At 39.9% G+C, this 13,338-nt stretch overlaps 1 protein-coding gene across 1 annotated transcript in view; it reads left to right on the forward strand.

The window, feature by feature from the left end:
- Bmper (BMP binding endothelial regulator) overlaps positions 1–13,338 on the forward strand; it is a 262,787-nt gene that overhangs the window by 51,235 nt on the left and 198,214 nt on the right. Inside the window, exons 4-5 of the mRNA XM_031343960.1 lie at positions 8,999–9,081; positions 12,834–12,924. Coding sequence (XP_031199820.1) covers positions 8,999–9,081; positions 12,834–12,924 — 174 coding nt within the window. The remainder of the gene's footprint in view (positions 1–8,998; positions 9,082–12,833; positions 12,925–13,338) is intronic.

Consider the following 13,338-nt stretch of genomic DNA (forward strand, 5'->3'; position numbering starts at 1 on the left):
CAGCATGTGTATGGTAGAGGATTGCAAAATCAATCATCAATAGGAGGAGAAGACCTCGGCCCTGTGAAATAATTCTTAAAAGCAAGAAAGAAGTAGGAGAAACAAGCCTACTCCTATTAGCTAAAGAAGTAGAGTGTGAACTCATGTAAGGATGAGACAGATGGATTAATGAAACACTAGGTAGAATCTAGAGATATGCTCACACAAACATACCCAACTGTCCGTGAACAAAGAAAGTCAATGGAAGAAATCTATCCTTTTCAACATTTGTGCTGAGCGAATAGTAGCTTCAGGTAATAAGTTAAATCAATCACCAATATACTGGACCTGAACCTTATAAATTATGCAAAAAAAAAACCAAGTCAAAATTGATCACAGGCTTTCATGTGATATGTGAAAAACAGCCCAAACAAGTAGTTTTCAAAGTATTAAGCATATATATTTTTTATTTTCTGCAATGAATCTTGGTGCTTTTGGATAGCAAAGAAAAATTTAATATTAAAGGCATGTTTGTTACAGTCTAACTATGCTAAACCATGGGAAAATTCCATCAGTAAAATTTTATGATGGAAAAACACATAGAAAAAAAGCATGCAGAAAAAAATATATTTGGGACCTAGCACTGTTCAAAAAGTTTTGAGACTTGACATCAAAAGCACAGTTTCTAAAGGAAACCAAGAGCCATGGGTCTCATCAATAGGATGCACATGAGCTCTCTGGGAGAATTTCTGAGCATGCCAAAAAAAATCATAACTAGAAAGCAGGTGAAAGCTGTGAGACAGTTCAGTAGAGCATAAGCACATGTGTCATTTCATCACATGAGAAGAAGGTCAAGATGATTAGCTATCAGGAAAATGCAAACCTAAGTCACCACAAGACATTGCTACTCACAAACAGAAATGGATTAAAAGATGTAAATGCCAAGTGATGGTTAAGAAGTGGAAAATTCCATATTACTGCCGGAAAAAGTATCATGTGGTTTAGTCATATGGAGCATCAGCATCACAGATTTTCATAACACTGATCAGATGCTTGTCATTTGGTAGGTAGTACGTTCTTGGGCATTTATTCCTTGAATAAAAGTGCACAGTAGTCTTATTTGATATAAGCAAAACAAACAAACAACCACAAAAACAACAGCCAAAAACCCAAAAGTTATCGATCAAGCTAACAAATCAATAAAACGGCCCAGATATTTTTCACTAGAGAATGTTTATACAGTAAGTATATCTATGCAAGAGAATACTGCATAGCCATGAAAAGGAAAAAATCTCTTCAGCCAGTAACTTGCATGGAGACAAAAGAAATTCTTCAAGAGCACATCTAGTCTCAAAAGTTTCATCTTACATTATATACATACAAACTGCAATCCTGTTAATAGAGCCTTCCTGAGTGAGTTTTCTTATGCTTCCCAGGCATTCAGGACACAACAAGAGGCAGAGTGATTGTGGCTGGAAATTAAGAGCAGGGGAATCTGAAGGTTGATTGGTTATAGTAACACACACACACACACACACACATACACACACACACACACACACACACACGCACGCACACTGGTGAAATGTAAATGAGCTGTGTGGACAGTACTAATGTCCATGACCTGGTTTTGATATTTTTACTGTGGTCACACAAGGGATATATATCTCCCTGTGTGTTTACAACTTCTGATGAATCTACTAATTAGTTAAAACTGAAATATAAAGTATTACAGGTAGCATTAGATTATTTATGAACAACTTTTTCTTCATTGAACTGGAACAGCCTATCTAATAAACCATAAGAGCACATCATACAAAAGTCAAGCACATCAGTTCATATATGTCATTTGATATATATAAGTGTGTAAGTTTCTTCTTTCTACTCATCAAAGAGGTGGTATTCACTGACTTCTTTGGAATTAACTTGGGAAACTGAAAATTTCCATTCCTACCTTTTGGTCTGCATTCACTATGAACCTGCTGACATTTTTCTGTCCTTAAATACAAATTATTTTCTTAGGCTGATATTATAAAACACTTATCTCTTTCAAAAGCCATGGGTGTTTGAATTTGATGCTCTTGAGTTCTTAGTATTTGTTGTTTCTTATGTCAAAAGATCCCCAGAATAGCATGACTGGTGGCCAAACATAAAGGTATTTGAACAGAGTTTAAATACAAATCTATAAAAGTTGGCTCTTGACATCCCAGCCATGAAGTCTGCATTTGCTTTATACCACCCGCTTTCAATAACCACTAGGGTATCTCATCAGATAGTCATTGAATGGCATTGTGTGCATAATTGTCACCAGGACATTGTTAGGTACCACTTCCTGAACTCCAGAGTGAGAGGCAGCCCGGTTAGGCCATCAACCCTGGGTTCAGGGTGAGATATAACCCCTGGGTTACTGGCATTGAGCCTTTCAGTTTCCTCAACTTTGTTCCCTCATGTTTAAAGATGGACTAAAATGTCTGTCCAGTAGTGCATTCTGTAAGCTAAAAGTCTCAGATGAAAGCTTGAAGCACAACACCACACCTGCCACAACTACACAAGAAAATTAATTTTCACTTTTCAGTTTTCTTCATTTTATACAACATTAAATTAAACAAACAAGCAAGCAAGTGACAAAACCCTCACCTTTGTAATGGTCTCTAATGACAATCTCCTGTCCCACATTGGAAAGCCTGCCTGATGGCTTTATAGGACAGACTCTGGGATATGACTGTGTTTCTTCCTCTGTCTTTGTTCAGCATAACTTCCTCCCCTCCTGCCATTGCCTAACAGTGGGGTGTTGATGCTGGAACTGAGCACAGAGAATCACGGTGGCCCACAGATAGACATGTTCATGGTCAGTGTCAAGTACAAGGATAGGTGGCAAGAGTTCTGTGAGCAAAGTTTGCATCCCTTAATAAATCACACATCGCCTTTCCAGTTACAATTCTATTGAGAGCTCAAACGTTCAGTTTTACTGAGTAGAAGCCCAATTCATTTGTGATTCATAGACTATTGAGGATGGCTATTGTTTTGCTTTGATACTATAAAGTCAAGAGACCCCCCAGCCAAATGTCATCACCTGTCCATCTTTAATAATCACATAGGTCAGACATGCATGCATGGGATTGTGGGAGTGTTGTGTTTGCATCTAAGTTATTGCTCATAGGATAATTCTGTGTATTTAAGATTTCATTCACACAACCATCAAAAGTTAAGTAAAATGATTCTTCAGTGTTCTTTATTGTATTGTCTGTTATTTAATTTAGGTCATATATTAAATTCTTGGTTGGGAGACAAAACAGAAAAGTTACGTGAAGAATGTTATGTGAGGGGCCCACAACGTTCTTTAGGAACTCAGTTTGTGAGCCTGACTACTTCTCTTGGGTATGAAGGAAATGGTTTGGCCATAAAATTCCCATTAGCCACAAAAATAAGCAAAATTGCCTGCAGGATTCATGCAGGTAGAGCCTTGAAGAGTAATAAAACCTGGGCTAAATGAACTCTTAAGGACACGATTTAAGCCCTTGAATGGCCAGTTAGACTTTATGTTTATCCCTCTGACTATACTTCCATATGTTCCTGGAGAAGTTCTGAAAAGTGGCTCATTAAAAAAAATTGTATTGGACTGGGGTAATTTGGGGCTTATTGACCAAGGCCAAGGGTGTAGGGTGCCCTGTCGGAGTCCAGGAACAGCAAAGAATGGCAGGTCTGTCTGCACTCTTTCCTTCTCCCACCTAGTAAGAAGTGACTTCAGAGACCCCAAGTCTGTTTTAATTTAAATAAATATGGCAGAAAGCTTAATAAACAAAATCAAGTAAACAACCAACCAATAACAATTATAAAATAACCTAAGAACAAACCAATAACTTATAGGACCAAGGTTAATTTGGGAGAAAAAAAAAGGTACATTATTGAAAATTGACTCATCTGTATTAATCCAAGAAAACTTTGCTTTTCTGGAGGTAAATTTAATTGGGTCCATATGCCTAAGAGCCTCAGGAGATAGGAGGTCTGAAGAATGTCACCTTTGCTATTTTCTACTTTTTGTGGTTTGTAGGAATAGCTGTATTTAGGCGCTTGCTGCTTCATACTACTTAAATCCATCACTAATTAGGTACTACATATAGAGTGTTGGGAAGAACCTGTGATTACACACTGTGCATGTAGAGAGCACAGAATCTTACGTTATGCAGGTGAACTTTATGAATGGTTCTCTAGATGCAGTGAGCATGAACCTTGAATGATCTGTGTGTCTTTTGGAGCAGGCAAAGGCCCAGCAGGGATTTGAGTTTCCCAGGAAAGGAAGGCTATGTGCAAGTGTCACAGAATGAGACCCTCTGGCCACATGTGAAGAAACCTGACTATACCTCAGCCAGGTTTAACATGTATTAAAGTATTAAAGCTTGGACTTGAAATTGTGAGCACTGGCAACTGCTGAAGAAGGCTTACGGAGAGTCTTATCACAACCAGGAGACAGCCAGAGAACCCGTCAGGACAGTGTAGGTCAGGGGACGAAGCAGCTGAGTAGAGGCCTGGAAAGGGACCTGTGGGCATCCAGCAGGTATGAGAGGAAATAAAGAGGCTTTTAAAAGTAACTGGGGGCATGGAGCAGGTAGGAGAGGAACTGAGTAGGTTATAAAAGTAAATGGAGGCACCAGAAAAGGAAAACACAGCACCGCACAGCGATATCTGCGCGGGAAGGGCAAGGGAGTCCGGCAGCCTTGGTTTAGGTTCAGGGACTTGCAATCAGGAAGGGCAGGTTCATTGTGAAAGTGTCTCTGGAAACCTCTGCAGAGTTCTAAGAATGAGAGAAAGACCAAAACAGGGAAGGAATTAAGGTGCCAAGGGATACATTAACAGCAATGATAAGGCCTGGTTCTCTGCTCATTGTCAACATGAAAAGTAAAGATTTTAGACAAAGATGGAGAAACCAGGAATATCTCATAAGGCTCCTTACAAGGCCCATGCCATTTTTCCAGTCTTGATGATTTTTTAACAGTTATTTTAATAATGATGCTGAAAGTGTGTGGTATTCTCTCTCTTGAAACAGTGTGGCCGCTGAAAAAGTTTGCAACTAATATGAAAAATGAGTTTTATTGCTTCACTGTGGATTTAATTAATTTATGTCCTTCCTGTTTCCACTGCCATGCAGCCTTCGAGTTGACTGGATATCTAGGCAGAGCTCCCTTACGAGAGTCCATGTGATGAACGAAAGCACTATGAAGTTTTTTTCTCACTCTGAAAATGTTTAATACTACAAGAGTAAGAACACATGCAAAGGGAACGTGAGCAGTTTACGCCAGTGGTTCTCAACCTTCCTGTGGCTGTGACACTTCAGTGCAGTTCCTCAGGCTGTAGTGATTCTAACCATAACATTATTTTCATGGATACTTCACAGCTGAAATCTTGCTACTGTTATGCTGTGTGATGTATATTTATCTCTATTTTCCAATCATCTTTTGGGGATCACAACCCGCAGGTTGGGAAGTGCTGACTTGGGCTCATTTTACACCGTTTTAGACATAAGAACATAGGCTGTCTGCATGATGGTTTCAGCTGAGGTTTCCCAACCTTGGTATAGTTGATCTTCGTCTTGGTTAACTCGGTGCTGTGCTCTGTGGGTGGGAAGCTGCTTCCGGAGGTCCGTGTCCATAAGACACCTGCAGCCCCTCTCGCTCCCTATTACGACAATCAACAGTGTCTCCCAATGTTGCCAGAATTCCTCTGGACAGGGGCGGGGAAAAGGAAGAACAGCTGGCTTAATTATACTACATCGATTCTATCAGAGAACAATTGCTTACTCCTGCACTCCTGAAGCTTTCATTCAAAAGCTTGTAATATCTCAAAAACTGTACATTGTCTGTAGACACACTTGAAGGAAGAGAAACCTGCTTTACTGAGTTCTGTGTATTTCCCACATTCTTTTACCCACTTTCTCCCCTTCATTTAGTGACTGCTTCAATTACCACTTGATTTGTATAAGAAGAACACTTACTTTTTTTCTTTTCCTGGGTAATTAGTTCCTCAATGCAGAATATTATAAGAAGCTTAGACCTGAATGTAGAAAATGTGCATTTCCCCCTAAATTCCCTGTAATTTGAAACAGGCACCTTAGACTTTCTGTATATGTTTTCTCACTTGTAAGATGAAGGAGATAAGCTGTTTTATCTGTAATTATGCCTCTAATTATACATATCAGAACTTTAGTAATTTGTATTGTTACTTTTGTTTGCTCCCTCCACTCGTGACAAATTGTCTAAGAACATGCAGAATGTGCCCTGCAGAGGAAGACCACAAGTGGTTCATAGACAACAATGCTGGTCTACAATACCATAAATACAGTCAACAGTTAGAAACGTTGGCTATAACTCAAGAGGGAGTTTATGCCTTTTGCATTTAATAATTTAAAAAGCAAGCTCATACACCATGTAATGTTTCAAATGCAGTTTTTCTATCAAGTCATTGTTACTGTATTTTATAAAAGCACTGGTCTGAATTGGAGACAAAACAGAACAAAGTGTTCTTTGACTAAAGGTAATCAGAGAAGCCCTTCCTGGAAATGTGATGGTAAGTTTTCACAACCTTTCTTTTTATGTCCAGTAAGAGACAGTACAATTTGGCTCACAAGGCTTTAAACTTGATGGTAGGCAAGAGAATGTTTGACTATTCTTTGATCAGCACAAATTGTATGGCAGATAGAATTTGTTAAAAATTAATTTCAAGAAGAGATTATTTCTAAGTAATATTAAGGTTCTCTTAAAGTTTTCATATAGCTCATTGCTTGTTGATATCTTGCTCTAAGAAAACACGTTCGCCTAAGAACTGGGGCAACGGGACTATCTTGTCTTTAATTATTATATTCCCAAGAACCTTTTGCCTGTGAAATGATATCTCTAATGCTAGTGTGGAATGGAAGTCTCTGTAGCCGGTTACGTCAGTGAGAGCATGTGAAGAAGGAAAAGGCATGGAACACATTTGCTACATAGAGTTTTACAGATGGTTCTTGAGCCTTCTCCGTCATCCAGCTTCATCCATCATTCAGAAAAATCTATTGTGTGGACTCAGGCACTGTGGACGGACATGTTAACAGGGAAGTTGAGCAACAAAATTAACAATCTGCCTTTGGTCTGATTTTCTAGTGTTATTGCCCAGTTTTTCTTTGCATATCCCCAAACAGTGGAGAAACCACTCTCCCAACAGAGTTACTTGAAGCCAAAGACACTGCTGTGTTCCCTGTCCTGTGGACAGCTTGTTCTGATGCCTCCATTCTGCTCAGAGTAGAATATTCTGTACAATCTTGTGTTCCTCCTGGGAGCTCTCAGCACATGGCCTGGCATTGCTTGGGGGTCGTCTAGCCTGCACCTCCTCCCAAACCTATGAGACCTTTCTACCAAGTTTCATTCTTCCATGTAAAAAGGCAAGATCACTGCTTGCCCTATTAGTAGCAAACAATCATCCTGTATTTACATTTTTTTAAATCCAGATGATGAAAATCTATAACACCTCCATAAACTCCACTGGACTGGCTGACTTGGCAGGCATTTTTGTATTTGCTTGGATTTAGCGTGAATGGGATTTGATTCTCTGACTTCCCTGCCTCCATCCCTTGGAACAAGTCATTTATTATCCAAACAAGCTTGTATTAGTAGATCAGACAGGCACATGGCACGTAGCTCACAAGTGCATTTGCTCAGTTAGATTTATGCTAGCCCAAATCATTTTATATTACTTTTCATTGTTGAAAATTTACTGTATTCATCCCTGGTTTGGGATAAGTATTTGTAGTGCACTAAAGGTTCCTGTGGCTGAACACTTTATCTTTGTAACACTTTGTGCAAAGGAAATTAAAAAATATATAGTGAAAGCATTTCCCAGATATGTTTCCAATCAGCTGTGCACTTGAGTCATTTGATGTGTAGGCACCAGAGAGCAAGGGATTACTAAGCGTTCTCAGTCATTCACAATGCCTTGGAAATCCAGATCAGGATTCTGAGTTTATGAAAACATCTGTCGGAAATTCCACAAGCCCATTATTATTCTGTTACTATGAATTAAGAACATTTTGCTGTGGTGCTGTCTGAAAGGACTCTTGAAAGGAGGTGAGTCCTTTCTGTCTTGAACAGGATCAACTGGTGTAGTTGGGTTGACCAGATGGTATCAGAGTTTACCTCTGCAGCAGAGAGGTAGTCCTTTCATTTAATAATTGCCATGTGCTCCCTTCAATTATCTTGGTAACTCTGCTTGTCTGGTGGGCTTCTAAGGCAACAGTGACAACAGGTGTATCCGGGTGTATCTCACTGAAAAGTACAGCCCATAGCACAGGGGATGGCAAACCCTGAATCCAGATTGAATGAATTATGTGCTTTAGTTTCTTGTTTGACTTTTTCCCCAGGGCCTTAAGCCAAACTGTTTGTTCCCATTTTGAGGATCTGTAACTTCTAACTTTGGTTTTTGCTAGTGAATTAGTATGAATTTTGTTTGCTTATTGTCTCAACATGTAATAATCCATGCATTAGTAATTTCAGATTTGTTTACAGTTATTACCTAAGAGTAAAACAAAAGTGAACTAGAAAGGCATAGTTCTTTGAGGTGGGAAGTAAGCTTTGGCAGGTTTGATCTAGTGAAGGTCATAGCTACTAGAATTCTGTAATTAATCTCTACACTTTAATTAACACTCTTACTTCCTGCTGTGTTTTATACTTCTCTCTTGACATTCAGCAACTTTGAATTCTTACAATCTTGCATCAACTCCTCTTTCATTGCACTGTTTTAAAATATATTAATCTCATATTTGATTAACCACAAACGAAAGGATAGTTTTATATATTTTGGCCAAGAGAGTTGAATATGGTTTTTCCATGTGAAAATATAATCTGCAAGGTTAATGTGATTGTGCTGCCTAGCAGACACACGTACTGTGGGAAAGAAAACATTGCCAAGGGGCTAGCCTTGGCTTACACAACATATGTAACTTCTGATTGAAAGACAGAGGAGCCACATTCATTCTTGGCTTTTTTTTTTCTAGGTTGTACCCTTGAAGGAAGAACCTACAACAGCTCCTTCAAGTGGCAAAGCCCGGCTGAGCCATGTGTCCTTCGACAGTGCCAGGTAAAACCTGACTACTTTACTCTTCCTCAGCTGCTACTTTCAGACAATACAGTCTCCTAAGAGACTGGGAAGAGAGAAGGGAGCAACTCTATTCTTGTGTGTATCTGCTGTGACATTAGCCAGAAGGAGACAGGTGCAGGGTAGTTATTGAAGAGGATGTGCTTCTAGAAACACCCAGGGGAGTTGCCCACCATCATTACAGGGAAGCTGGGAAAGTACCAGGAAGTGTCTGTGTCCTCAGGGAGCGCATGTCGTCCTGTAAAACCATCTTGGAGCAAAGGAGTGATTCTTGTTCGCACGGTGGTTCTCGACTTTCCTAATGCTCTGATTCTTTAATAGAGTTCCTCACGTGGTGGCCCCTAACTGTAAAATTATTTTCACAACTGTAATTTTACAACTGTTATACATCTTAATATAAGCTTTGGTGTTTTGTGATGATCTGAGGCAATCCCCGTGAAACAGTTAGTTGGGACTGTGACCCACAGGTTGAGATCCACTGTAATGTTAGCAGAAAATAGCTACTTTTAGTTGAGATACATTTTCCTTCTTTTCTTCAAAAAGATTCTGAGTGGGAGCCAAGCTGTAAACTGTATTCAGATTAAGTAATCAGTGCACCGTTGCTCAATGATTTCAACCTGACCAGTTTAAGAACCATAGATTAGGCAGCTATGGAGTCTGTGGCTGTTGATTGTTGTTTTAATTCCCAAAGGAACTGTTGCTCCACATGGCTCTCATCCCATGGCGTTAAACCTCTTCCGACAAACCAAAGAGAAAATGAACAGTCTAAGTTCTTTCCTTATTGTATAGAGATACTGAATCAAGAAATAACAGCCAGCGGCTGGTGGAAAAGCTCAGAGATGAGTAGGTTTGTGCTTCTGCAAGTCTTGTGGCCTGAGTTCAATTCTCAGAACCTATAGTAAGGCAGAAGAAGAGAACAGGCTCCAGATTTTCCTCCAGCCTCCACATTTATACATAGGATTCATGTCCCCACACATGTATGTCATGCACACATATGCACCGTAAGTTAAAAAAATACTGTTAAAAATATGGTTAAATAATGGTGAAATATCCTCCCACTCTCTGGAGTTCTTCCTCACTTTTCTTGAATAAATTAATATTTTTTTCTACTCAAAAATGATCTGTTTATCTAATTTTAAACAGCCTCAAAATTATATTTGTAAGGAAAGATGCTGTTAAGCTACTTTATTATACACATATACTCTTGGTATATGTGCTTGCAGTTAAGGAGACTGACAGGTGAACATAATACTGGATGTTTGTCTCAGATCTTATCTTGGAGATGTTGACATTTTGCTTCTGAACTCTACATTTTATGAAGTCATGCATGGTTTTATTATACAATAGGCATTCTTAATCATTAGACTTCCAGTTATTTATTTCATTTTTGGCTTCTTTAGGTGTAGTAAACTGTGAAATAAGCAGAAGGTGAAAAATAATATAAATTAGATCAGCCAATGCTAAGTTTACTTTTGATGGTAGACTTAATCAGACTCAAGGTACAGACAGGAACAATGAGTTTTAATAACAACTTCAAAATCCACAATCCTGCCAAAACTTTCAATTCCATCTTGCTCCTTGGTCAATGACATTTGCAGTCCTTTCAGGGGGTATTCTGTAAGTCTCGGTTACAAGGTTTGTTAAACAAGTCAGTAATCCACACTGAGAAGTCCCGAGTTAACACTGTGCACAACAGTCCTGAGGTCGTATAGAGCCGATGTTACTGTCAAGAATGAGCGAAGATAGACATTATATTAAATGGAAGCCTCTATACTGTGGGTATTTCCTTTCATGGAAAGTGCACTCTACTGCTTGTCAGTGGAACCCAGGGAGGATGGATGGACACATCATTATCAGAAGTGGGGAGGTGCTCGAGTGTGGAATGCTGCAGAGAAATAGGAAAGGTGTGCTCCCCACCAAAGATGAACCTTGCCTTTCATGCCTTCTCTTTACTTATAGCCCATGATGCCCTTTCTATTCAACAAGCAGGAAAGCAAATCTCTGGAATGAACTCCCAGCAGTTCTCTTCCTGCTCCAACCTCCCACTTCCTTCCTTAGGGAGGGAGGGAGGACTAGAAGGATGTGAGCAAGAGCCTTTTCTGTTTCCATGGGCACTTTCTGTTGCTGTGAAGTAAGCACAATGATAATCTCTCTCCCGGGCACAAAAATCAGTGACAGGCACAAAAATCAGTGACAGAGGAGCTGGTGCACTCTCGACACCTCTGTATAAAGGGAATGGAGCTATTAGGGAGGTGGTAAGCAGAGAGAGACTCATTAACATGCTTCTAGCAGACGCTGGCATGCAGTAGGTACAGCTAGGTGCCTGACGGGTGACAACAAGTCTGATAACCTGGTCTCTTTCCATTTGCGTCGAATTCTACGTGTTTTCTTACAGTCTGTGCCAAGGGAATTCTAATGATGAAAATTCTACATTTTTAGCCTACTCCTGATTTCTTAACTAGGAGAGAAAAATCCAGAGGTCATGATGGGAAATTCCTGTTGAGAGTTCCCCTGAGGCCTCCATTTGGGTGGCTGATACTGAAGGAGACTTGAGCCTACCTCACAGCATTGCTTCAGCTATAGAAGTAGAGAATACAGTTTCAAATGTTTATTGCTGGTATTTGAGGATTCCTTACCCCAAGTGTGATAAATGCTGTAATAAATTCTAGAAGTGTCACCCTCAAGCCAGGCATGATATGAAAACATTTAGAATAAAATGTCCCCTGTGCATGTGTGGCAGACACATGGAAGAAAATAGCTTTGTTATGAGATCATAATATCTACGTTCAGCCTGTGCTACTCTCGACACAAATCCAAATCAAACTCAAGAGAATATGAATTCATTTAGAAAAAGTGGGTGAGGAATATAGAGGAGACTCAACAAAGACTGATCTTGAAATTTAATTTAAAAAAAAATGTTGAAACTTGTCATGGTGATGCCCACCTGTGATGCCAGCACTCAGGAGGTGGAGGCAGGAGGGTCTGAAATTCAAGGTCATCCTCTGTCAGTTCAAGACCAGCTTGGGATACCTGAGATCCCATTTCAAAAAAAGAAACAAATGATCAACCCCCCAAATCTTCAATTGTCATTTAGATACCGAGATAGGTTTGCTATTGACTCCTGATTTCATCATTTGAACCTACACTAATCTGTTTTGACATATTCAAATATGACCTTAGAAATAATTTTCTCTAATCTCTTCATTTACTGATGGAGGAAACTGAGTCCCAGGTTCTACGTGAGTCCAAGTGGCACTTGTAACAATACAGAAAGGGTGATTGTTTCCCTAGAAGGTGAGAAGGATTTTTCTGGGCACAAGTGTAGATATTCTGATCCTCCTCTGTGTTTGTAGCTAATGTCTAAGAGTGTAGTAACCAAGTTAGAAGACACAACCATTAATGACAACTTAAAACAGCTATGAACACCCAGCCAGGACTGAGATGCTCACAGTCAGAAAGGAGATCTTTCGAAACAGATTTAAAGGAAAAAAACACAGGACCAAAGGCAGCTTCACGATGGGACAAAGAACAGGTGACAAAATATGTAAATCGAGGTCCAAAACATCCCCTCTGAGGAGCTGCATCTTTTCTCATTTTCGCCTTCATTTCCAGGCCCAACAGCCAACATTGCACTTTGGGGGGTTTGGGTGTGCCCCATTTCCTGACTATTTCCCTAAAGAAGTAACTCAAGTGGTAATTCTGGGCTGACTTCCTTGTGACATTCTGTTTTCCAGGAAGGCGTAGTCACAGAGTCTGAGGTGCGCTGTGTTGTTCATTGTAAAAATCCTGCAGAGCGTCAAGGAGCCTGCTGCCCTACCTGTCCAGGTAATGGCCAAGAAGGGGAAGCTGATTAGCTTCCTGGGGCAGCACAGTGCTGTGGTTGTTGCTGTGTTCTATCAGGAATACATCATTTCGCTCCCCTATCCAGACTGGACTTTACATCTGTACATGTAAGGAGCTTGGAGAGGAAGCTTCTTTGAATAGCAATAGCTCTTGGGCTCTTGTGTGCCCAGTGTTAAAAGGAACTATGTGCTGTAGGTTTTGGCTTATGGAATCTCCAAACTCAGAGGCCTGATTTCCACTCTAGGCCATAGATGGTGCTTATTTTGGAAGGAAGGACTATGGCTTTCCTTGCGATCAGCATTTTTTTTTTCTGAAACACTTCTTCCAATTGCAATACCTCCTCAGCCAGTGTGTCGTGATGATGAGGTGACCAGATGTGTTTTGAAAGTGGAGGGC

Source organism: Mastomys coucha, unplaced genomic scaffold, assembly GCF_008632895.1.
Source record: "Mastomys coucha isolate ucsf_1 unplaced genomic scaffold, UCSF_Mcou_1 pScaffold23, whole genome shotgun sequence".
NCBI lineage: Eukaryota > Metazoa > Chordata > Mammalia > Rodentia > Muridae > Mastomys > Mastomys coucha.